Source organism: Thamnophis elegans, chromosome 7 (assembly GCF_009769535.1).
Source record: "Thamnophis elegans isolate rThaEle1 chromosome 7, rThaEle1.pri, whole genome shotgun sequence".
Lineage (NCBI taxonomy): Eukaryota > Metazoa > Chordata > Lepidosauria > Squamata > Colubridae > Thamnophis > Thamnophis elegans.
In genome coordinates, this window is record NC_045547.1 from 16,286,816 (window position 1) to 16,313,950 (window position 27,135).

At 37.8% G+C, this 27,135-nt stretch overlaps 1 protein-coding gene across 5 annotated transcripts in view; it reads right to left on the reverse strand.

Annotated features, from left to right (window-relative positions):
• LOC116511140 (ELKS/Rab6-interacting/CAST family member 1) overlaps window positions 1–27,135 on the reverse strand; it is a 158,348-nt gene that overhangs the window by 8,001 nt on the left and 123,212 nt on the right. For 3 of the 5 annotated variants that reach the window (XM_032220979.1, XM_032220981.1, XM_032220980.1), the window contains 2 exons: window positions 12,715–12,813; window positions 3,994–4,182 (listed from right to left, as the gene is read on the reverse strand). In XM_032220979.1, the coding sequence (XP_032076870.1) occupies window positions 3,994–4,182; window positions 12,715–12,813 (288 nt within the window). Of the gene's footprint in view, window positions 1–3,993; window positions 4,183–11,243; window positions 11,594–12,714; window positions 12,814–27,135 lie in introns of those variants that run through there. The other 2 variants (XM_032220982.1, XM_032220983.1) reach the window with 2 other exon arrangements.

Sequence of the window (27,135 nt, forward strand, 5' to 3'; positions counted from 1 at the left end):
TGAAAAACACTGCTCTAGGTTGATTTCTAAAGTCTTTGGCTGTCTCCAGATGGTAAAGGTATTAGAGAATGAAATTGAAATTGCTTTTTCTGGAAACCAGACTCCAGAGTTTGATAGGCCTGGTGTTGGTGGAACTGCACTTGTCCTATCCAAGACTAAGCTTGCTAAACCCAGCACTGAATACTGAGTAGTCATATAAATGGACGTGCTTTTAATCAACTTAAAACCCACCGATATTGACTATTTCTTGCTAATGGGAATAATTTACCCTGAATAGAAGAGATACAAAATTATAATGGGCTTTTAAGAACTATGAAAATTGCTAAAAACCTAGTTCATGGAAGACAACCAGTACAGGGAAAAAATAATAATACAAGCGAACGATGGGCTATCCAAATGATGTCAACTGGAGATATTTGGCTTCTGGGAACATGGTCTGAATTTTCTGGGTGGACTGCTGGCACAAGATGGGTTGCATGTCACAGGAACTGGTAAAAACGCTTTTGTGCAAACTTGATTTTGGCCAAGTTTGATTAAGAGGGCTTTGGACTCTTGCAGACACAGAGCCCTGACATATAGATTTCAGATAAATATGGACACATTGAGAAAGAAAGAGAGGTATTGTTTTAATGAGGCCTATTAATGAAAACGTTGTCCATGGGGTTGCAATGGATCAGACACAACTTCGTGACTAACAACAACAATTAATGAAAAAAAATAGAACCCTGGCTTATTACATTCACAGCCTTCACTGTTGATACTTTAATGTTCAACATAAGAAAGTAAACAAAATGGAACTGATCTGCTGATATAGAAAGCAAATATGATTTAAAAGGTGTGACCGAGTACTGATTTGGAATAATAGATTCCTATGTCTTTATCTGTTACACATTTGTATAGGGATTATAATATGATTATCTATATGCTTAAATGTTCTGCTTTATGTTACTGGCTAACAGATGTTTTGATTTATTCAAGTAACTGAAGAATACAGTTATCTCGACGCCAGGAAGAAGTATTATTTCATGAATTCTGAGGTAGTAGCAGCTGACATTACTTGAGAAAGGGTGGGTTTTAATAAGGAACCAACTATGGATATACATTGGGGAATAAACCTTTCTGGCTACAAAATGCTTTATTTGTAAGAAAAGTGAAAATAGACATGTATCTGAAATTTACTCTATGTAAGAGATCGTGTTTCAAGTTCTGTGTTCTTCAGATACTCTTTTTTTTCTAATATTATACATCTGTATGTTCTTATTATTTATACTGTCAGGATTTGGACATAGCATTGTGGATTTTTTCAGGCGGGGGGAGGGGTGAGTTAAAAGAATTAAAATAGAATACCAGAGAAATTTACATTTGTAGCAAAAGACTACTCATGTATTCTTTGTCAAAAGTTGGGAAAAAAGAATATTTTTCCAGGTAAATATATTTTAGATTTTTTTCCCCTGATGAACAGGGTAAACTTTTGCCGTTTTCTTTCCATTTTTATTATTGTTATGATTATTAATTTTAAAATTATATAACTTTTCTAATACCAATATCTGGGTTTTTTCTATTAGTTTGGGAGTAATAGCTACAAAGCATAAAAACCTCCTTACACTAAAGTATACAAAAGGAATTCTGATAAGGTGATGTTTATGCTGACTAACTGATCATAGCAACTCCTGTAAATATCAGATTGACAATTTTAACTGGGGGGGGGGACGGGACGGACTAAGTCAAGAATGATACAGAAGCTCAAGTTTGAGGCTCAAGATGGTGGAAGATTTGTTTCACAAAGAAAAGGATTTAAATTCAGTTACTAAACAGAGTCATGCTAAAGCACGAAGAGAAAGATATTTGAGATACAAACAGTTAATAATAGAAAATCCAGCAGCATTAGGTATATAATATGGTAAAAGAAAGATTCAATATAATTACGTGCTTGGAAGTCACAAAAGTTTTTTCTAAACTTTTATAAAAAAAAGGTTTTTTTTATATAAACTGGTTATATATGTATACTCAAATATGCATGATAGAGAAACAAGCAGTTCTTTAGTTTAATGTATCGGTTAAAGCGCTGGACTAGAAAATGGAAGACAGTCACAGAAAGAGAGTTGGGTGACTTTGGGTTATTCCTTCTCTTTCAGTCTAACTCATCCCAGAGGATTGTTGTCCTGGGGAAAATAGGACTATTACAAAGCTTCTGATAGGACTTGATATCTTGCATGCATTTATGTATTTATTAGATTTCTATTCCACCTTTATTTTGTACAGGATATAATATAATGTTTTCTTGAGCTGTACAAATAAAGGTTGGATAGAAATCAAATGAATACATAAATGCATGTAAGAATACCCTGAAAAGATATCAAGTCCTATCAGAAGCTTTGTTGCAATAAGTAAAAGAAACAAGAATCTGGGGTGAAATAGACTTTCCACATCATTAGTTATCTAGCAGTTATAAGGAGAATGAAGAAATATAACTGAAACAGAAAGCTTGTATCAGCACAATAAATGCGCACATGTATTTTTAGGATCCATATCCATTCTTCAAGACCCAAACAAGTGGTTTACTCTTGCAAAATTGTTTTAGCCATACAATATTTTTTTCAACGAAAGACTCCAGATTTAATACTTATCTGTCAACCTCTTGATATATATTGTGTTTTATTCTGTTTTGAGTTCATGACATTTTGCTGAAGTTTCACTTAAATATTTTTACCAAAAAAAAAAAAACAACCCTTGAAAGCAAAGCTTTTCATATGCAGAATAAGAAAAACATTATCTAGAATAAAATAGGAATAATGATTTGCTGTAATTTTCAGTCTGACTTACAAGGATATTTCAGATTTATAAAGAGAATATTTTTTTTTTTGCTGAAATACAGCAGTAGCATATTTCTAGATCACCTACAAATCCCTTTTATATAGATCCAATACAAACACACTGAAGATTCTATTCCAGGTTAATTCAAGGGCAGATTTGCTCATTTATATTTTCAGCACCAGAAATGTTTGGAACCCATTTTATAAAAGGGTATACTTTAGCCTTGTTTGGATATAATGATTAATAGCTCAGTAATATACGAACAAGTCTCAGGCTTTTAAGCTATCTTACTCTCCATAAACTGGGGTGAATAGTAATTAGGGCGGGCCTGGGAAAAATTTAATTGGGTCTTTAGGCATGTCTAGGGCAATGTGACATAGATCAGCTAGGAGTTCTTGGAAGTTGTGTAGTAAAGTAATTTTACACTCAGGATAAAATGTCCTCACAACATTTTTCTTTTTAATAGATATTATTTTATTTATTCTAATATGGGTTAAGCTGACCGTACTGAATTTGGGGGGATTTTCTATCCATTCTGCTGAAAGAAACATGGAATTCTATCCTTGAATCCTGCACTGACAATATATTTCTGAATTCATATTATTTAAGAATAGCAGATGGCTGTGAAAGTTTGACCATAAGAAAGGCTGAGCGCCAAAGAATTGAGGCCTTTGAACTCTGGTGCTGGAGAAGACTCCTGTGAGTCCCTTGGCGATCAAACCAGTCAGTGCTAGAGGAGATCAACCCTGACTGCTCTTTAGAAGGCCAGATCTTGAAGATGAAACTCAAATAGTTTGGCCATCTAATGAGAAGGAAGGACTCACTGGAGAAGAGCCTCATGTTGGGAAAGACTGAGGGCAAAAGAAGAAAGGGACGACAGAGAATGAGATGGCTGGATGGAGGTACTGAAGCAGTCGGCGTAAGCTTAAATTGATTCCAGAGGATGGTAGAGGACGGAAGGCCTGGAAGAACGTTGTCCTTGGGGTCGCGATGGGTTGGATACAACTTCACAACAACAACAAGAATAGCAGTAACTACATCTTGAAGTACCCTTATTACTCTAAAAAAACTGCACACACTTTCATTTAGAAAATAAAACAAATTCAGGCATAACCAAGGAACTGACATAACCTACTTAAACCCAGTTTAAGCATCCCAATGAAAACATCAAATTCTGACCTGCTCCAGAGTCATCTTCTGCAGCTCCTTCTCCCAAGCTGCACGATTCTCATCCAGGTGGTACGATGTGGGAGGAATGAGTCCTCGGAGAATCAGAGGGTCCCGGTCATGGCATAGGGCTGTCAAATGTCCAATATATAACTTCAACTTGCTACGATTCTGATCAAGGTCTAAAAGAGGCTGAATTACCTAAAAGTACAGAAAACAATTCAATCATATCCTGAAACAGAAACAAAGGGGATATTTAATGAAACTTAATGCAAGAAACTGGAGGAAAGCTGAGAGAAACCACTAAGTACTGGGTAAGGGAAAGGGTATGTATGGATCCAGTCTCAGAAGACTTGCAGTCAATTTTTTTTAAATTAAAAAATACTTTTAGGAAATTAACATTTCATACAACCACACCACCCTCTCCCCAAAACTACTATACCTTAGAATACCACTTTCAAATGTTTTGAAAGATGCAAGGAGCCACATTTCTTTTTGATCATTACCAATGAAACATTAGGTAAAGGAAAAGGTTCCCCTCGCACATATGTGCTAGTCATTCCCGATTCTAGGGGGTGGTGCATCTCCGTTGCAAAGCCGAAGAGCCAGCGCTGTCCGAAGACGTCTCTGTGGTCATTTGGCTGGCATGACTAAACGTCGAAGGTACACGGAACGCTGTTACCTTCCCACCAAAGAAGATCCCTATTTTTCTACTTGCACTGTTACATGCTTTTGAACTGATAGGTTGGCAGAAGCTGGGACAAGTAATGGGAGCTCCCTCTGTTACGCGGCGCTTGGGATTCAAACCGCTGAACTGTCGACCTTTCTGATTGACAAGCCCAGCGTCTTAGCCACTGAGCCATTACGTCCCTACTTAGAATACCACTTAGAATATCTGCATTTGAAAGATGCAGGGAGCCACATTTCTTTTTGAACATTACCAATGAAACATTAGGCAGTATGAAATGAAATTTCTGACAAATGGTCTACAGAATTTCAGCAAAGATGACCAATGGCAAACCTCTGGCTACATCAACGTTGACTGCGAGTAGAACTATGGCTGCACCTGCTGCTTGTCAGCAGGCATAAGGTATCTTTCCAACCATACCCTTTAACCCTAATAATGAATGTGGAAGTGTGATAATCTCTCAGTCAACAGAAACAGGTGCTGGTATTACTTTCAACAGTGTCGATGAATACACAATTGTTCTGGCTCCTTTGCTATGTTTCCAACACTCGGTGAATGGATTAATGGGCGTGCAATAGGAGGAGCTGAAAGCTTTAGATTAGTGGTGTCAAAATCCTTTCCCTGGTAGAACCCTGTTTATAGTACAACATTGGGATTAACATCTTAGCGCTGTATTAAAGAGGCAGCATGGAATAACGCCACAAGGAGTCTAGGTGGAGAATATCAACCGTCTATGGTTACAGAAGAAAAATTAAAACACGAGGGAGCGTTTGAACAGGTCTTCACTGATTAAAACCAGGAAAACAAATACGTTTTTAGTGAGATGATTGACATGCATCTCCCTCCCATGGATTATGTTTTTATTGAGACCTAAAATATATCAAAAGCACACACTGCGTGCCTGAAAGTGGAACTTTTTGTCTAAATACTTTCTGCATCTTTCACTTTTGCCTTTGCAGATGGAGAGGAGACTATATTAATAATTGAAAGGAGTTATTTTCCTTATTGCTATCGTCATCTTTATCGCTTGTGGGAAGCCTCCTAAATTGATGAGTATAGTTTACTTTGGAAATGTGCTGAGCCTGCTGCTTTGGAGCCTAGCAGAGCTCTCTGAAGAGTTTGCTTATTTCCCTTGGGACTCATTTGCCTCACCAGTAAGTATGTCTTATCTCTCGACTTCTCCCACATCTAATTTGAGCTGGCCACTTAGCAAGAGCTGCACCACATCCCACAGCGGCAGAGCTTATCTTGAGAGGATACAAAAGCACCTGCCAAATAGACAGGGCTGATGGACCGGGTCACAGGTCCTTGCACCACCTACATGCCTTCTATGCCACCCATCAATGAGGGGGTCCTTCCCAAGAGGCAGGAATATTTTTTCACAGGCTTCCTTACCTAAAAAAAAAAGTGATTCTGCCCTAACAACATCTCTTCATTTGTCTGTTTTTAAATATTTTTGAATATAGCTTGCCGCTGAGTTTCCTAAACTGGTTTCAAAGTAAATTGTAGAAACTGGCGATCACGAGATATTATTTAATTACACGTTTTAAATCTCAATGCTGACAAGAATTTCAACTGTGCTAAGCATTGAAGTTTAATTAACTCCAATAATGTATCTTACAGGATTGTTCTTAGCATAGGTCTCCGATAGTAGCAGGCAGTGGTAGGATTCAAATTTTTTTACTACTGATTCTGTGGGCGTGGTGTGGCTTGGTGGGCATGGCAAGGAAAGGATACTATAAAATCTCCATTCCCACCCCACTCCAGGGAAAGATTACTGCAAAATCCCATTCCCTCCTGATCAGATGGGATTCGGGAGGCAGAGAATAGATTTGGAGGGGGGGAGGGGGACAGTCAGAGGTGGTATTTACCGGTTCTCCGAACTATTCAAAATTTCTGCTACCGGTTCTCCAGAATTGGTCAGAACCTGATGAATATGACCTCTGGTTGAAGGATATGTTTCTTTTTTTCACTGTGCTTGCCCTAGTTCTTCCCACAAAGTTCTCAGTGTATGACGTGATGTGTTTTGTTCATTGGCTGGTTTGTCTTACAGCCTGATGTTGATGAAGGCTCAGAGAAAGTAACTAGCCTAAAGTCACCGAGTTGGCTTCCACGTCTAAAGGAAGACTAGAATCTGAGGCCCACATTTCTAATTAGATTCAGGCCCTTGGTACAAGTTTTATATCCCATGATTTTGATAGGCATGCCAAGTTCATAAATCTCTAGAAGCCAACCATCCCAAATAGTAAAATCACCACTAAGGTGACAATTTTGTTTGATTTTCTCATCAACTCGAATTACCAAGGTAAAAATTTATCCTTGTAGAACATCTTTCATAAATTATCATTCCCAATGGTAACCTTCTCATAACCAGCTGCTACATCCTACTACGAGGATTTTTCCACTAGTACTTTCCCTTGCCATCCATACCTAATTCTTCTCCTACCTGCCTGCTTTTCTCTGCCACCCAAGTGTTAATTCTTTGACTCTCTGCTCCTCTTTCCTTACTGGCAGCATGAAATGCTGTTTTTATGCGCTAGTTTTTCCTTTTCTTAAAATGTTTGTGAAACTGGCAGTACACTAATACTTATAGGCCATAAGTAGAAAAAAGGAACAAGAAACAGTGATAATGTGATTTTATAGTTTGTAAGAAGCCATAAGACCTAGATATCAGCTCTTCTAAGATACAACAGGTAAGGAGTTAAGGTTTTTTTCCTAAAAGAAAAATGTTTTATCAACCCTATATAACAAATCCTAGAGTAAATATAGATACCAAAAAGCAACATACGGTACACTACTGTTAAATCCTGATGAATTTAAGCAGTTAAGAAGCAAGAGAACTGATTTCTCTTAAAGTTATTAGTATTCTTTTGAACCAGACATTTCAAGACTCGGGCAAAAGAATGAGAAGATAACAGATATGGTTTTTGTATAGAAGCAGAAAATATTTTTATGGTAATTTCATTAGTTCTCGGTATTTAGATTTAAACTACAGTCATGTGAAAAATAAAGTACATCCTCTTTGAGTTCTAAAGTTTTACATATCTGGACATAGTAAAAATCATCTGGTCCTTAGCAGTTCTTAAAAATAGTTAAATGCAACCTCAGATAAATTACACCACATGACATATTACACCATGTCATCATCTGTTTTACAAAAAGAAAAATCTCTGCAACATAATAATATAAATAATAATAACCAACAGCACATTGAGAAGTAGAAGAACCCTTCCCCCAGTGTACATTATCAATACTGACTTGCAATGGCAATTGGGACCTGAATTCCCATCACTAACCACCAATGTGATCATAAAACTTGACTGCATTGTTTAGTGACAGTAATCCTTGCAGTCTCAGGTGCCGTCATTAGCCAAACCCCACAGTCATTATGCGAGGCAACTTCCTGCCAACTTCTCACAACCAAAATCAATGGGGAAGTTGGCAGAAAGTTGCAAGTGTCAGGCAGGCAGGCAGGCAGGTGGTTGCTGAGGGAGAAAGGGAGTACACGGGGGAAGGTCAGGGACGGGATGCAAGGGGATATGTGAGAGCTCTGACACAGGTTGGGGAGGGTGCACAGGTTGGGGTATGAGGAAGGTGTAGGGGATGGCCAAGGGCCAAGATTGTGACCATGTGACTGTGGAGGTGCTGGGATGGCTGGAATGCCAAGGACTGTTCATCACCATGATTCAGTCAGCACCATTATAACTTCGCTGAATGAATGGTCATAGGATAATAAAAAAAGAGGGATAGTAGGAAAACTTATTCATACTTGCTGAAAGTGTTCAAACAGTCATAAGCAGGCTTTGCCCATTGGATACAGTTGGGCTTTTTTGAACATATGAAAAATGTGAAATGGTGAAAAAGTGTGGTCAGGTCCCAAATATCAAACAAGAAGGCAAATGGATGTGGTTGATGCTTGTCTCTATTTTATCCCTCAGGGTGCTCTTTATTTTTTTTCCTTTTCCCAGTCAGATGAGAACATGCCCAAGCAAAGCAGTGAAACTATTCACTGTTTCTATTTAAAAAGAAAGTTGTAGGAACTGTGGGAGGGGCTCAGAGGCGTTCTCGTTAGTAAAGACGAGACTACACACAGCATGCTAGCTTCCCATGTACTGATTTAAAATAAATGTATGTCAAAAACATACACATTAAAATCAAATCAGGTGGGGAGATTTCGACATATCCACTGCTTTTTCCTGAAAATAAAACCGGGTCTTATTTTCTTTTCTTATTTCAGGTTTGAAAATAAGCACTCGGGGAGTTATTTTTGGGGAGGTCTTTTTTTTTTTGAGGTGGAGGCGGGGAGCACGGTCACCTCATGGCTGCTGGGCCCCTTAACCGCGGTTCCACCACAAATCCGCGAAGCCCTTATCCGCGGAGACATAAGCGTGAAGACTAATTCGCGCCGTTCTAAGCGCTAAGGAAAAATGCGACCCTACCGCGATGACATAATCGCGGAGGGCAAATTCGCGCATTCCCAAGCACTCAGTACCCTAAACCTAACCCTAAACCTAACCCTAAACCTAACCCTAAACTTAACGCTAAACCTAATGCTAAACCTAACACTAAACCTAACGCTAAACCTAACCCTAAACCTAACCCTAAAACAAACCCCTAAACCTAATCATATCCCTTACCTTAATTGAAGTCGGCTTTCTGCCGCGGCGCCGTTTTAAAGCGCCCTTCTGTTGCCGTGCTGTTGTCGCGGTGGCGATGACGTCGCGGCTTTAGCGCCGCCATTTTATCACCGCGATTTTGACGAGTGCGGTTTTGTCATGCCACGCTTAACTGCGGCCCACGGATCAGCTGATCTAATGAGGACCGGCCATTCCGTCTCTCTGGGTGCTATAGATGTTTCCAGCTCACTCTTGCTAGCCCCAGCCCTGCCCACTGCGCCAGGCAACCTTGCAGTCGAGGGCCCCTCTGTTCCGCAGCTCACCTTGTGGCTATGGAGCAAGTGGCGACCAAGGTTTGCGCTCCGCCACACCTGGAGCTCAGGTGTTGCTCAGGCTGCTGCTACGGTTGAGGCAGAAAGCCAAGTGGCCTGTCCGCATCGGCTACATACCTCGGCTATGGGGTTATTAAAGTGCTGCCAGGAAAAAAGCCTGGTTAAGAATAACTAGGGACAGGTCTTCTCAGCGGCAGTACGAACAATGGGCAATTCTTTCTTTACTAAGGTGCAGACTTCATTCCGACTGGCTAATTTTAAGAGAAATCTATTTTTATGATCAAGCATTCAGTATTTAATTTTGTCACTATCTCTACAATGCCTCTATGATTGTGCTTTGGTTCTGTTATTCTTTTTACTATTATTTACTGTTTTATTTGACAATATTAACATACATATTATTATTTTTTTTGCACTGTAAATCAGGGGTATCAAACTAAGGCCCTCGAACTGGATCTGGCCTGCTGGGTGCTTAGATCTGGCCCACAGCGCTGCCCAGAAAACAGTGAAGGACTGGCCCGCGGTGCCTCTGCCAGGGAAAACAGAGCTCGGGAGCCCGTTTCCCTGGCAGAGCGCTTGGGCTACCACAAGCACCCCCAACATGAGTGATGTCAAGCTGGCCACATCAACCCCACCCCCAAGGTCAAACACAACCCTGATGTGGCCCTCAATGAAATCGAGTTTGACACCTCTGCTGTAAATGATCATGGGGCAAGCAAACCAAGAAAGCCTTTGTGTAGAGTTGCTGATCCATCCATCCATCCATCCATCCATCTTTCTTGTTCATCTTGCTTTCACATTCTTACATCCAACTGTCTTCCCACTTGTATTCAAATATTATTATTTCAACCGTATCATTTATTCCATAGCACAGAGCTTAATAAGTCTTAAAATCATAAAATGTCTCACTGTTTTCTCTATGGTAATACTATAATATTACAAAGTAAATGGAGAAATCCGACTATGAATATACTTACTGTACATGAACTTTCCCCAACAAAATGAGCTCTCAAAATGTTGAGTTTGATTTTTAATACAATACAGAAAAATGACTATATTCCTTCAGCTGCACTTTTCTCATTATTCATGAAACCCTGCCTACTACTCACTTTTTACCATAAAAATGTATCTGAACTAATTAACTTACCTCATCTCTTCCTGTTCATTAGCATTCTTCAGCAATATAGTTCATTTATTATTACATTATTACCATTTAAACATACATATAGAGAAATGACAAAAAAGCAACTTCAAACACTATGAAATTACAAAGAAGCTTGAATTAAACAATTTTCTGCATGAAGGGGATTACTTATTTAATTCTCAGATTGTCTTACTAAAATGTAACCTCATGTGTCTGGATTAGGATAACAATACATAGATTTAGTAAATCAAAATGTGTACACAGAATATAGTGCATTATTATTCATCTACCAATCTAATTTTATTATAATGAACCTTTTACATAATTTTACATACAGCAATGTCAACAGCATAGTTCATTTTGCTCATAAATTATAAGATAAAATATTTTTATTTATGTGTAATTTAAGAATAAAACATGGAACACAAAACTTTGTCAGAAACGTTTTCTAAACATAAATATTGGAAACCGTGTTCAAATTGTGTGGTTAAATTATAATGGAAACACTTGTTCCTTCATGAATCATGCTATTGCTTTGCTGCAAATCCAATCACATGCTTTGGGAGAGTATTCTCACAAAACAATTCAACGCTAACATAAATTACAAAACAATAAAGCTACAACAAAAAGTAGGAATAACTTTCACATGCAAAGACCACATTTAAAAGGGAAAGAAAAGACACTTAAATCACATAATCACACAGAAGCAAGATGCAAGAGTGATCATTGGATATTTTTCTACTGGTAAATAAAGCCAATTCTCACCGTTCTGAACAAAATGGCTGAACTAAGAGCATCTGATTGGCTATGCCCAAATACCCTCCTCCTCATCCTATTGGTTGCGAGAAGACAAGGGGGGGAAAGCACCAGAGAAGCATGGGAATGAAATAAAGATCTGGTTAGTATTTAAATCATTGAAAGGAATAATGTAATAGGAAAGGGAGCACTATTTTAGCATACTTTTCTATTCTACTGTTATGAATGTATGTTTGGATAATTATTCATGATAATCTAAATATCATTATAGCATATTTTATGAACTAGAATGGCTAAAACCTCATTAATCTCCCCAGGCCATTGAGAACTATAGTGGAAAAATCCATGAGTTCTTAGTTTTCTTTGAGCCAGTATTAATATTTTCAGTAAGCTGGCCATCTTATATTACTGCTAATGTTTTTCCAGTTAGAAAGTTCTCTTGCATTAGCTATTGTGTTTGCTAAGCAATTTGATATCATCCAAATCATGTTTTAGTTTAGTCAGCAACATAGAAAGCTAGCCCATGCACCAGAAATTATAAATTAATTTCTTTTACTAAACTTGTAAGGTAGGAGTCTATGATCATTTAGTGTAAAACTGAGATTTTGCCATGGGGAAGACAGCCAATCTCTCCCTTAGAATAAGCAATAAATCACAGATCTTATTTGAGCATATATATTTCCAAAGGAAGTGGCAGTTTCAAATAGTCCTCACATACAATTATAAGATTTGATGAAGTGTCTAGAAAATTCAGATCTACTTTATCTACAGTTACTTTTATCAGATCATTAGTTTACTTTCTTTGAATGTGGTAGCATTTTGGTATACTGTCTCTAATACTACATTCTGATTACCTCAATGACCTAGTACAATTTTATATTTTCTTTTATTTGAAGTAGACGCTGATTGATTTAGCTATTTGTTTAGTCATACAATTGGTCAGATAAACTCTATTATTATGAGAACAATCAGTCCACTAATACAGTTCCAAGAAGAGTTCTGAAACAGTGAAATCTAATATTTGCTTAGTGAGAATTCCAATTTATAAAGGAAAAGGAAAATCATTATATAACTGCAACAAACAGTTCTTTGATTCTATTTCAGAAGAACTGAACCTGGTCTTAGATACAATTTAACAATGGGATATATCAGTAGTAACAGATTAGTAAAAAAGAAAAGGAACAACTATAATCTTACCTGGTCTGGGGAGGGCTTATGATTAGTTTGATTGAAATGAGATGATTTCAGATTATCATCTTCATAATTATCGGCCATCAGTTTCATGCGATTCTGAGTCTACAAAACAGATAAAAGGAAATTTCAATTTCATAAAACATTTACACTTTTTAATCCATAATATATATTCATTACATTAACAAGTTCATTACATTAGTGTCATCTAAAGAATGATTTGATGCAATCTAGTTAAAGTTCAGTTTTTTATTTGAATATACTGTAATAGACAGAATCTTGTCAGATTAAATTTATACTGGCCTCACATAATGGCTCTATCCTAGGAGATTCTAGATCAGGAGTGTTAAACTTGCAGCACGCGGGGCGGATACGTCACGTGCTGGCCACGCCCATGCCCGGTTTAGCAAAGGGGAAAAAAGTCGCAACACATCACGTGACGTGGCAGTGATGATATGGGTTTGACACTCCTGTTCTAGAGAATGGCTATCCTGAATCTCTTCCTGTTCCCACAATCCAGCTTAGCACTTTGCTGCTTCTTGTCTCACCTCACTCCTTGGAATCTGCTCCCTCCTACCCAGAAATCTGCTGTAGTCTATTAGAGTAAGTTTAATAACTCAGGAACCTTCCTATGGCATACACCACTTTATCCTGAGTAGTAGTATAGTCTATATACCTCCTATTTGTTGGGATGCTGACAGTAGAATGTTGGCTTTCTAGGTAGTCTATAAATCAATCAGCGATCCTACTTTGCACAGAAGGAACATGCTTTTGGCAAAACTGCAGTTGTGGCAATTGGCTAATGGACCAGGCTGTGTAAAAAGAATTAATGGATATACATTTCATATCAGGATTCAAAACAAGTATTTCAGCTCCCAGGGTATCAATTATTTCAGAATTCAAAATAGCTATTTTGGAACAAAGGAACTTTACCAGCAAAATCAAATAAGAATGCTGAAGAAACACCCATATATAACAAATGGTTCCAGGCCATCTCAACAAATACATTTTTAAAAACACATTACAATGGTTAATTAATAGGGTATTTATATCCTGCTTTGCAGAATCACTTTGAGAATCACTTTATTTTCCTTTCCCTTCTATTCTCCTGCTTCACACCAATTTAAATCTCATATCGATTCAGCCACTTCATGTATCTGGTGAAGTGAGCTGTAGATCTCGAAAGTTTGTTTCTTTAATGCAATTTGTTTCTCTTCAGCAAATTGTTGAGAAAGGAATAAAATGAAGAAGGATAATACATGTGCTGATTTAGAGATAATCGACTTGAACAGAATGTTCCGGGGAAATATGAGGTTGAAGATTAGTTGGTGAATCCTGGTAAAATGAATATATATATTGGTACAGATAGTCCTTGACATAAGATCACAATTGAGCCCAAGGTTTCTGTTGTTAATTGATACATTTATTTAGGAAGTTTTGTCCCATTTTATGACTTTTCTTGCCACGGTTGTTAAGTGAATCTGGCTTCCCAATTGACTTTGCTTGTCCGAGGGTCACAAAGACATTGACCCCAAGACAATGCAACTGGCAGTTGTGAAGTATCTGAATTTTGATCATGTGACCATGGGGCTGCTGCAATGGCCATGTGTGAAAAACAATCATAAGTCACTTATTCCAGTGCCATTAAAACTTTGAACAGCCACTAAATGAACTGTGGTAAGTTGAGGACTGCCTGTAGTTAAGCATGCATGAGAATAAATGGAAACCTTAGCCGACAGTTGTAAATTGAACTGTGAGTAAGGCAACGATGTGTAGTGCTCCTTAGGAATTTGATGTATTTAAAGATTAATGTAGCCTTTAACTCTTCTATCCTGGAAGAACATTTCAAATATTTTTCAGGTTTCAGAGGATCTTTACAGAAAAGTGGTATCTATAGCTAGTATTCCACAGTGAGCAAAGTTCAAAAAGAATGTTTATTATTCTTTTTATCATTATCTCTTGCAGAACCCTCAGCGACCTCTCCTGGAACTCAAGACTTCTACAGAAGCTCAGTTGAGAAAGGCTAGATTAATACATATTAACCTTTTCTTGATGACACAAGTGTGTGGACTGGGGATTTGAAAGTGTGTGTATTTTTGTATGCAGACATCATTTTGTCATCTTGAGTAATCAAGTGATTTACAGAGAATGCAAATAAGGAATATGGCTCTAAACATGTCAGAGAACAATGGAGTTGTACTCAAAGAGGAAAATTAAGTGGATGATTGACAGTGATGGTATTCAGCCGGTTCGCACTGGTTTGGGTGAACTGGTAGTGTCGACCTGCCAGTGGGCCGCCAACCTACCCCGGTGCTATGCCATCCTATTCAGCCACATTTTCTAAGCAAAGCACATGCGCAGGCTGCATGCATGCACGGAAGGCACGAGCAAAGCGTGTGCATGCACGCTCACAGTTTTGGTGCACGGCGAACCAGTGGTAAAATTATGTGAAACCCATTATCTGATTATTGCAAATTAAACATAAATACTGAAAAATTAGAGGCAGTAGATGTAGGTATATTCCGGCACAAAACTGAGGGGAAGATAGTTTTCATATAATGACAAATAACTATTGCAAAATTAAGAAACTGATAGTTTTTCATAAAATGGTACTTCCTTGCTAGATTGCGAACGACCTTCATTACTATTTAGGGTAAGTAGATTTTGACATATTGACAAAAGAGTCTTGCAAATGAAATCAGTATTAGATTAAATTATCAATGTAATATAAGATCCAAATATATCTTCTCGAAGTTCTGAAATCTAAACTATTTCTGCTAACAAAGCACTGAAGGCAATTTGTTACAATAGCTTCTTAAGGATAACATTTTAAAAATAGTGCCTGAATATTTGACGGGTTTATTTCACAGATAAATATTGTTGTTATTAAAATAAATATGAATTCTTATCTACAGCAGATGATTTTATTGTTTGTATCTGGCAATCATCAAGTTTGGGTAAGCCCATGGGGAGGGCACTATCTGGATGACGACAATCCAAAACGTGAAAGTAGAGAATAATTTAGGTATAATTTAAGAAATAACAGCTGCAATTACGGACTGACTAAATTGTTCAAAAAGTGAAGATAGCAACTGACTGAAATTTCAGTCAGACAAACATTGTAGTTAACACACCATAATTGGCCCATTCTAATTTTCCAGTCTTGCCTGGAAAGGACAGTGTAAGGAAAGAACGATGTTTTTTCAAGGACATGTACATTTGCAACGTATAGTCTAGCTACAAAATATGTTATATTGCTTTATAGACAGGTATCTTCCCAGAAAAAAACCCCTCCAGGATTTTTAAACGTAACTTTTACAAATGAATAACTTCTACCAATATTCATAAAAAAGAACTGATTATTTTCTGACAGAGAATCAGAGTGGAGAGATGGAGCCAATTTTCATTCATTTAACTTTTAAGGGTGTTATATTTAATTGAAATATTACTGTGAGGCTTTACATGAGATATTTCAGAGAACATTATCTTGATTTTATAGTTGGAAAAAATGATATGTACTCATAAAATACAATATAACATAAGCACACCCCATTACTAAGGAAAGCAAAAAAATAATAATATGGGAAATCACTTTATAGAACTTTATTCTCATAAACTTTATTTGGTTATCCTGTTTTGTCTTATCTTATTTCACTCTATGGAACTATTCCTATTTATTTTGACCAGTTACCAGTAGCAGTTAACAATCTTGTACTACTATTTCTTGGTTGGGCATCTGATTACTAAATTTTGTGGGAAAGAAATGAGGGACACTAAATGCCCACATTATGCTCTTTCCAGAGAGGAAAACACAAATTACTCTCACATATGTGCATTGCATATGTGAACATAAAAATTAAAACAGATGGCAGATAATATTTTGGCCATGTCATGCGGAGGAATTCACTGGAAAAAAGCAATTCTACTTGGAAGAATTAGCGGTAAAAGAAAACCAGGCCACCAAGGAAGACAGTGGCTGGACACCATCAAAGCTGACACCAGCCGAAGCATAGAACAACTCAAAGAACTAGTATAAGATCAGAAGACGTGGAGACACCTGACCCATAGAATCGCCAAGACTTGGAAAAAACTGAAAGGATAACATCATCATTATCATTAAAGGTGAAGGTTCCCCTGCACATGTGTGCTAGTTGTTTCCGGCTCTAGGGGGCGGGGCTCATCTCCGTTTCTAAGCCGAAGAGCCAGTGCTGTCCAAAGATGTCTCTGTGGTCACGTGACTGGCATGATTAACACAGAAGGCACATGGAGCGCTGTTACCTTTTCACCAAAGTGGTCCCTATTTTTCTACTTGTACTTTTCGCATGCTTTCGAACTGCTAGGTTGGCAGAAGCTGGAACAAGTAATGGGAGCTCATTCCGTTACACAGTGCCAGGGATTTGAACCGCTGAACTGCCGACCTTCTGATCAACAAGCTCAGTGTCTTAGCCACTAAGCCACCCTGTCACTTTCATTATCATTAATGACATATAAATCATAAAGTCAGACCGTTGAACAACTTTCAGATGTGTGGACTTCACCTCTCAGAATTCTCAGCAATTGGGTAAATGTGGACTGTCCACCCTATCAAGATCACCTTCTAATTTTCTCTAATTGGTTGAATGATCTTGCAGTATGACTCATGGTTCGAGTGGGCCGATTAGGAGATGCATGCTTAAAACATCAACCTCTTAAGCTCAGAGGAAGAACAAATACCTGTTCGAGTCCTCAGAATGCTATTAATATAACAGAGTTTAGGGAGGAGAAAAAGGAATCAGATAATTAGAGTGTTTCTCTAGTACATTTTACAAATGTATTAGAATCTATTAATTTTGTTACAAATGTGAATATAATAGTTGCTGCTATTGCCTTATCATCACACTTCATCATAATAAACCAGGATGTTTTTGTTTCTCAGACAAAACGTGGATGAGTATCACATATAAATATAAATGAATAAAGTTAAAATATTAAGGATGGATTAGCAACGCAAGAATCTAAAGCCCTTTCACAAAATAACTTTTTATAAAGCCAGAATGACAGTTCTCTGAATGGAAAATCTGTTGGTTTTCTGTTCCCCCTCTCGGTCTCTAGCCCATCTGCTCCCTTTCCTTTCCAGAAAAACAAAAGAGGTAGAGGTTTGACAGCATGAAAATGCGGTAGGAGGCTGAGAAAACAGTTTTACATTTATGCAGCTCTGAGGGTTTGCCGTTTTCTTAAACTTTTCTCCACTTATGTATCTGTACCCTTCACATTTCATATATAATGTTAATGTGTTATCCAGCCTAGGTTATGGAAATAACTACAACTGGAAAGCTAAAATAAATGCAAAGTAATCATGAATTGATGGCAATCGGTTTTCATTGAAAGATAACGTCTCCCAGTTTAACTCTGACTCCTGGTGATTTTATGAATGCAGCCAAGTAGCTTTCTTCACAACAGAAAGAAATTGGTTTGTCACCGACTTCTCCTTTATAATCCTGTAGGTTATTGATGGACCCCTTGCCAGTACTAACGAGAATCAACCCTATTATAAGAGGCAATTAACACAATCTGTGACTCTTGTATTTTAATGTACTGGGAAATGAAACTATTATTCTTATTTTTAAAAATATATTTAACTTAGCCAATTATTGGAATCCACTGATTTATATAGTGACTTAAAATTCCAGAACCAGTAAAAAATAACAAAGCAGAAAAAAGTACACATTAAGATATAGTAGAAAATGAAAATAGAAAGTAAAAATGTAAAAGTCCCTACTCAGATTAATATGGGCACTTAGATATAAATTAACCATACAAATAATTTGGAGTGGAGAAATATTTTTGCTTGATACTTAAATTGCTTGGCAATTTAGGTCTAAGTAAGTAATAAAGCCTTTCTGTCATAGCTAAATTCTTCCCTTTTGAAAATAAGTATTTTCCTTTATTAAATTGTGAAGGATTGTGAAAGCAACCTATAATCTGATATTAACCACACACAAGTTCATTACATTTAATTCTTGATCAGTGTGTTATTTTTTATGCCTCTGATGCATTTTCTGGTAGTGCAGGTAGCAATAGCAATTACTTATATACTGCTTATATACTGCCCCCAACAATCTGTATCCCCATTTTTATCGACCTCAGAAAGATGGAAGGCTGAGTCAACCTTGAGACAGTGAGGATTGAACCCCCAGCAGTTGGCAAGGTTAGCCTGCAATCCTGTATTCTAACCACTGCACCACCACAGCTCCTACCGTCAATACCATCAATAAAGCCACCCAAAAGCCTATAGTGAAGTCTCACTAAAAGAGCCAAGTTGAATTTTCATTTTCCCACAGTGTAAAGAAGCAAAGCTGAAGAAAACTCGGTGCTGAAGGATGAAATGCAGGGATGTTTTGTAAAGGCCTTCTGGACATAATTCAGTGACATTAGACTGATAGTGCAAGTTACCACTTCACAGCTGGATGGGCTCATAGAGGCTAGTTGGAAACGTCTCCATTTGAAGGCAGCAGTTAAAATGAGATTTTTCTTGGGAATTGTTTTTGTCTGATTAAGGAACAATGCAGAGCTAATTAGAGTGGCATTTAGTAAAAGGAGTAAGATAAAATTAGGAATTTAAAAATAATTGCTTTAAGTGAAATATATTTAATCTTGAACAATCTTTACTATTTTACAACTTTGCATAAATACACGAGGCATAGTGTTACTAGAGAAGAGTAATTTGATCTTAAAATGTAACCTATGTAATGTTGAAATACAGCATTTACATTATGTACGCATGTGTCTGCACGTATAATTTATATATATATATATATTGTATATATTTATATAAAATATACAATATAATGTACAAATGTATAATTATATCTAAATGATAAAGTGTTGCTTCCAAATTAACAGTGCCAAAGCAGGCCTATGTTGACTAATAATTTGTTTCCTCTCTCAAGAATTAAGAAAAAAAAAACTGGATAAATGAATGTTTCTTGGTTTCTGATAAGGAAGACTAATGGAAATTAAGAAGCAGCTTTTAATGCTTTGGCACAGCAATGAACTTTTTTCACTATTCATCTTTGTTGAGTGGTTTTCTTTCTTTCCCTGTTTTCTGGAACATTTAGATTTGTTACTGTGATGCCAAAAATTAGACATTGTACACTGACAAAATAAGCTGTGAGAAACTATTTTACAAATATAGCTACAGAAGGAGGTCAAATGGCATTAATATAAATTGGTTTAATCTTTTGCAAAAAAATATGATGATGTAACAGAATGAGAAGCAGTTCTATCAAATCTAAAAATTTGTCAAGACTCTTCTAAACTAATATGATAATTATTTTATTGAAAATAACAGCTTGTGATATACCGGTAACGCATTTTTTTTTTTGATTTTCCTGTTTATATAAAGATCTGGAATATAAAGCAGACTACCAGCAGATTATCTTTGAACAGAATATTTGCTGTTTATTTGCATATTTTAACAATTTGTAATCACTCTAATTTACTGGGTGTCATTTAAGAACCAGTTTAAATTAAATTAAACTAAAGATTAAATATTAACATAGAAGTGGAGTTGTTTTTGTCTATACTTGTTTAAAATGTTCAAATATTTAGTGTTCAAGTAAATTGCCCGAGTAGAAGAAAAAAATTATTTTAAGACAAAGATTTGATAGAAGGCAAGTTAAAAGCTGCATCTAGGGATATAGAATCTAAGAGGCCTAAAGAAAACTAGCTGAAATTAAGATTGCAGGGATGAGGAATGGTTAGTACACCTTTGGTTCATGAATGTGGCAGATGGGGAAGATGATGTACTTGGTCTAATTTAAAAAGTATTAACTATATGAAAGAAAAGTTGTTTTCTAATTTCAATGGAAATCTGGTTGTTGAATAATGCAAAATGAATATTTTTTTAAAAATCTTCTAGTTTCTTGACTTTTATAAGGCAGTGTTGCCAACCTTGACTATTTCCAGATGTATGAACTTCCACTCCCAGAATTCCGCAGCTAGCATGACCATTGAAAAGAATTCCGAGATGGCCAAGGTTAGGAAACATATCTGTAGAGCAATGTTGTATTTAACATACATAGCCATATCATAGTCAAATTCATTAAAGGAGGAAAAAATAATAGGTATTGATTTGATATGGTTGGTAAGTAATTTGATGATCAACAATTGATTACTGAGAGACAATTCTTTGTCTGTAGAATGAACATAGAATGTTTTAATGGGCACGTGACGTTTTAATAGGAATATGAGTATGAGGGCAGATTACCCTTTGCGGAAGTGTCTCAAATAAATGGTGCATATTCCATCTTCTTGTAAGAACCGAGCATTATGCAAACATCATTATCCAATCAGACAGAACTTCCTCTATTGCATCACCATGGGAAAATATTTTCACTGTGCCTTTTAGACTAAGCTTTATCGCCCAAAAAGATTCCTTAGAAAAACATATGGTTTGTTTCACAGTATGATGATGAGTACAGTAGGTGAACCCTATCCTCTCTCACTTACAGTATGTCAATCAAAGAGTAGCTATGTACCTTCCTATGCAGCAGTTTTCTTCTCCATGATAGCCTTCCATGACCTACTTTGATTGTGGGTTTTCTCCTTCCTGGGGAAAAGAGGAAATGCCTCTTTCTTTTACTTTGAAGTCTGTGCTTGTGTTAGAACAGAGGTGTCAAACTTAATTTCATTGAGGGCTACATCAGGCTTGTGTTTGACCTTGGGGGGCCAGGGTGGGCATGGCCAGGATGGGTGTGGCCAGCTCGACATCACTCATGTCTGAGGCATCTGTGGTGGCCAAACACTCTGCCAGAGAAAACAGGCTCCTGAACTTTGTTTTCGGCTGTAATGGCCTCCGGCAACCCTCTGCCATTCGGCTGCGTACAGCCCTCCTGAGCTCCGTTTTAGCGGTAGAGGCACCACGATCTGGTCCTTTACTGCTTCCAGGGTGGCCCTGCGGGCCAGATCTAAGCACCTTGCAGGCCAGATAATGTCCAAAGGGAAGATGAAATGATGGTGAATACACTTATCTTTCTCTTGCTCTTCTCACCTGCTGGAAGAGACATGGGGATAGGCAGACATCCAAGAGGAACAGATGAGGCATGGGAGCTGGCATAAAGAACCCTACTAGAATATCGGCCTTACTCATTAGATGATAGTGATGACCAACTGGCCAAACAAAATGGTGGGAAGTCAGCTACAGTACTCAGTTGAATAAGACTCTGCAAGTTTCAAAAATGGGTTCAAAGATTGCACACATCCTATAGGTACAGGATTCTACCACCCCCGCCCCAAATTTAGAGCAAGCCTTATATTTCAATTGTATAATAGAATTCTATCAGTCAATACTATCTTTTAATTATAACATTATGAAGACCAGCATTCCAATTTTGCACACTTGAAACTGCAACTTATATCTATTAGCATTTTCTATCTGAAACTTCAAAACCAGACTAGCTCCTGTAATGACAGTCCAGGAGGCAGCACTTGACAAGTGAGAATCGTGGAGAGAAAAGGACTTTATCATAAAAGCGCAGTGAAGCAGGCTGAGAGAATTTCAATTGTGTTACATTATCACTCCTTTCACACCCAGTAGCAGGGTGCCTGATTCTTAACCAAAGATATGTAAGTGAATTATTCAGGATCATATGCACTTAGATTTATTCAGCTGCTGAATGTCAACACATTGTCTTAAAAGAAAAATGCATGCACGGCAGAGACCCAAAAACCAGCTGGCCGTCCGATGGTAGGTGCATGCACATACATGATATAACTGAGCTGGGGCAACGGCTCGTGTGCCTGCAGGGGTCTGCATGCCATAGGTTCGTCATCACAGCCCTATACTATTCTGGACAAATTGCTGTCCAAGATCTTCCATACCTCCAGTATGGAGCACCCACACCTTCTGAAGGCAAGCCTTTCCACTAGTTTACTATTTTCACTGTAAGGAAACGTCTCCTTAGTGCCAGGTTGCTTCTCTTCTTGATTAGTTTCCACCCATTGCTTCTTATCCTGCCTTTAGGTGCCTTGGAGAATAGGTTGAACCCCCCCCCCTCTTCCTTGTGGCAGTCCCTTAGATATTGGAACACTGCTGCTATCATGTCACCCCTAGTCCTTCTTTTCATTAAATTAGACATACCCAATTCCTGGTATCCGTTCTTCATATGTTTTAGCCTCTAATCCCATAATCATCTTTGTTGCTGTTCTGATATGTGTGTGTGTGTGTGTGTGTGTGTGTGTGTGTGTGTGTGTGTGAGAGAGAGAGAGAGAGAGAGAGAGAGAGAGAGAGAGAGAGAGAGAGAGAGAGAAAGAGAAAGAGAAAGAGAAAGAGATTGATTACATATCAGTGATACATAGACAGAAAAGACTATCCATTCCTCACCACCCTCCCACCCCAACTCCAGGAACTATTTTTTCCGAGAGGGAAAAAAGTCCTTTCCCAATACTTCGAAATTCCTGGATTCTAAAGTGATGGGGACTGTTCAGTGTCAGCTTAACACAGTCTGTCTGCAAGAGCCCAGAAACAGCTATGCATGCACACATGAATGTCCCTTTGTCTGCACCTTGTAAACACTGCTGATAGCAACATTATTTAAGGAAAGAATTCTACTTGGCCTTGCTATTGTGTCTTTCAGAAAAATAATAAAATTTGGCTAAATTATAAAACTAGTACTTTCTTTAAGCCTGCTGATTAATATTGCCAAGAGCCTTCATTGTATCTGATGCAGAAGTTCAATGTGGCTAGTTTTCCAGTAGACAAAGGAGATGGCTATGGAAATAAGAGGTATGGGTGTAGCTTATGAACAATATTAGATGTGGATTTCTTCTTGGTGAATAGCACTGCTCATTCATCATTGCTCTCCTTCTTTAGAATCAAGAATTCAAGGCTGACTTTGATTTTATTCACCTCTTCAGTAACTCAGGAAATCAGGGCAGTCCTTAGCCACCTTCTGAATGAACAGCTAGATCCTATGCTTCCTCGAACACAATTTCAGTACCTAAAAATACCTAGGTATTTTAAAAATGTTGCTAATTATTTGTAGTTTAATTAACAGCAATGAAACGATGAAGCAATGAAATGCCTCTCAAATCAGCCAAAAACTGGTAAGAAAGCCATTTGATGGCTTTATTTGATGGCATTTTGCCCAGACATATCAACTTGTCACAAGTTACCGTATTTTTCAGAGTATAAGACGTGCCATTTTCCCTCAGAAAAGAGGCTGAAAAATCTGGGTGCGTCTTATACACTGAATACAGCATTTTTGGCCTCCCGAAACTCTGCTCAATTTTGCCCCCCCCCCCAAGCCCCCAGGAGTACTCTATAAGCCTCCTAAAGGCTATGCATGCAATTTTTTGCTCATTTTTGGAGGACCCCACACCCCAGGAGCACTCTGCAAGCCTATTCATGCCTTTTTTTTCAAAAAAAAAAAAAAGGGCCCATTTTTGCGAAAAATGTGCCGTTTTTGGGAGATTTGGAGAGTGCAAAAACTTTTTTTAAAATTTGCCTCTTCAAAACCTTGGTGCATCTTATACTCCAAAAAATATGATATGTAAAGGGGCAAAACAAAACAGAAAACCCACCCTGTCTTGCCTGTTAATTATGCATAATAAAGTAATTACTTTGTGATCCTGCTGTCCTAATGATAGTAACTTTCAACAATACATAAAATATATTGTTGCAAAAATCAACTGGCAAAAGTTAGATTTTAGATTTTTAATTTGGGGGGGATTACATTCCCCTTTGTGACGTTTAGAAGTGCAAATTTAGAAGAATCACTTCCTAAGCCCATGATGGTGCACCTATAGCACGGGTGCCAGAGGTGGCAGGCAGCATCCTTTCTGTGGGCACGCAAGCCATCGCCCCAGTTCAGCTCTCCTGTGCATGCATGCGTGCCTCCCGCTGGCCAGCTGGCCTTTGGGTCTCTGCTGCCCATGCCCGGGAGGACCACATGTGGGGAGGAGGAACGTGTGCATGTGCGGGGGCCGCACGTGGGAGAGTACAACTACGCCCAGGGGTGCAGCACATGCAGGGGTGTGTGTGGGTATGTAGGGGGGACATGCGGTGGATTACACACGGGGGGGCATGCATCGGGGGCATGCTTTGCATTTTGGGGGTTTGGGCACATACATGCGCATCTGTGCACGCTTTGGGCACTCGTCTGGAAAAAGTTAGCCATCACTGTCCTAAGCCATTCTGAAGATGCCCAACTTCATCAAGCACCAATTTGTTATTTATTGTTACATATCTGCATGTCAAAATATATGGATGGGGTAAGAATTGTTTGGAAGAAGTGAAAGTTACTTTTTCTTTGTCACTCCCCTCACTCATCCTTTTCCTGAAACTACTCAGGAGGAAATCTATCTATCATCTATCTATCTATCTATCTATCTATCTATCTATCTATCTATCTATCTATCTATCTATCATCTATCTATCTATCTATCTATCTATCTATCTATCTATCTATCTATCATCTATCTCCTCTTGCCAATTTTATTTGTTTATCCTGCATTTGCTCTGACCCACAGAAATGACTGCTGCAGAGGCCAAATTAACTTCATTTTGCACAATCCCAGCTGGTATCAGTTTCTGTGTAACGTTCTGCTATAACAGTATCCTGGACTGGACTATTATATAAATTGACAGCAAACTACTACTCACTCCCCCCCTCCAAAAAAAGAAGATTGTGGAAACATAAGAGTGTGTGTGTGTGTGTGTATACACACACACACACATATATACATATATACAATATATATATAGTCTACAGGAATGGAGAGGGAGAAAAAACTCCCCCAAAGAGAAATTTGACCCTTTTTTCATTTACGTGTTCCCTCTCTCGTCAAAGATGATGGCATTACTGTAGGTCAGGAAGTTCAGTTGAAGAAATATCAGAAATCATAGACAGAAGCAGAAAAGTAAGAGGAGAGGAGGTAATAGAAAAAAAGCTGCAAACTTTAGTTTGATTTATCGACAACTGGAGGTTTTGAGGGAGAACCAGGAAAGCCAAAAGTTTATAAAATCCCAGTGGTATCATAATAGGCAGAGGATCTAATATAGGAAGGAGAAATCAGGTTTTAAAGAGGAAACAAATGTATCAGAATTTTGCAGCAGTTTAAACATCTGGAAAGAATGAGAAAGAAGAGATAATCAAGAAGAAGTTGATCTGAATCCAGTTTTTCCAAGTCAGATTCTTCTAAATCTGGTGTAAGGCTGAAACCTAAGCAGACAGTTTTTGAGATACAGAAACAAACAACATAAAACAGAACATCTTCAGTTTTAACTAATACATATTTGTATAGTCTTGGGAAATGAAGAATTATTAACCTCAGAATTTATTTGGCAGAAGTTATTTGGCAGAAGTTAAGCATCCTGGTTTTCAGAATTAAAGATGAGGGAGATTTAGTGTAAGACTTGGACATACTGATAAGAGAATATCAATCTGAGAAATTACTAAAGTGTATTAAATGTTGTTAAAAAACAGTCTTGTTTAGCATCATGCTACAAAAACAAACTGTATATTTTGTTTTAGACAAAACAATTTTTTTAAACATATATATTTAAAAGTTGTAACAGGTAACACAGCATGACCCTCATGAAAGAATATGAGAAATAACTTCTCTGAAATCATCAGCTGAGTTTTGAGTAGAGGACAGTAGAATTGATAACGTGTCCAGAACGAGAATTCTTGATATTGGTTGTAATGCTGAATTGTAAGGATCAAACAAATAGAATAAAATCTAAAATCAAAAGAAACCAATGTTAAGAGAGGTTGTTACATCAGTGTTTCTCAAACTTGGCGACTTTAAGTCCTGTGGACTTCAACTCCCAGCTGGCTGGGGGATTCTGGGAGTTGAAGTCCACAGGACTTAAAGTCGCCAAGGTTGAGAAACACTGGGTTACACTGTAAAAGAATTGCTTTATGGCAACCTTCATGCCACTAGATTGGGAATGGAATTTAAATCCAATCCTTCTGGAAGGCACTTAATTGAGAAAAAGTATATTGTGACTTTAAATTTCCAGGTTACAACAGCATCCCGAAATGATATATCAAGTTCTCACAACTTCTACATACTGGATATACAGGTTGCATCACCTAGTTTGGTTAAAGAAACATAAGCTAGAAAATAACCAAGTCAGAGAACACCAAGGATCTCTCATTTCAACCTTGAGCTACACATATTCTCCCTTATTTGTATCAACTTTACAACTACAAGTAGCCTTCAACTTAACAACCATTCATTTTATGATGGTTTGAAGTTACACAGCCTCAGAAAAAGCGACTTATGACCCAAAGATTCAGAGTTACAACCACTGCACCACACCTGCCGTCATATGATCGTGATTTGGGTGTTGGCACCTGGCTTCCATTTGCGCTGCTTGCAGTGTCCTGCGGCCATTATGGTGAATCTTCTCAGTGAGCTTCCAACAAGCAAAGTCAATTG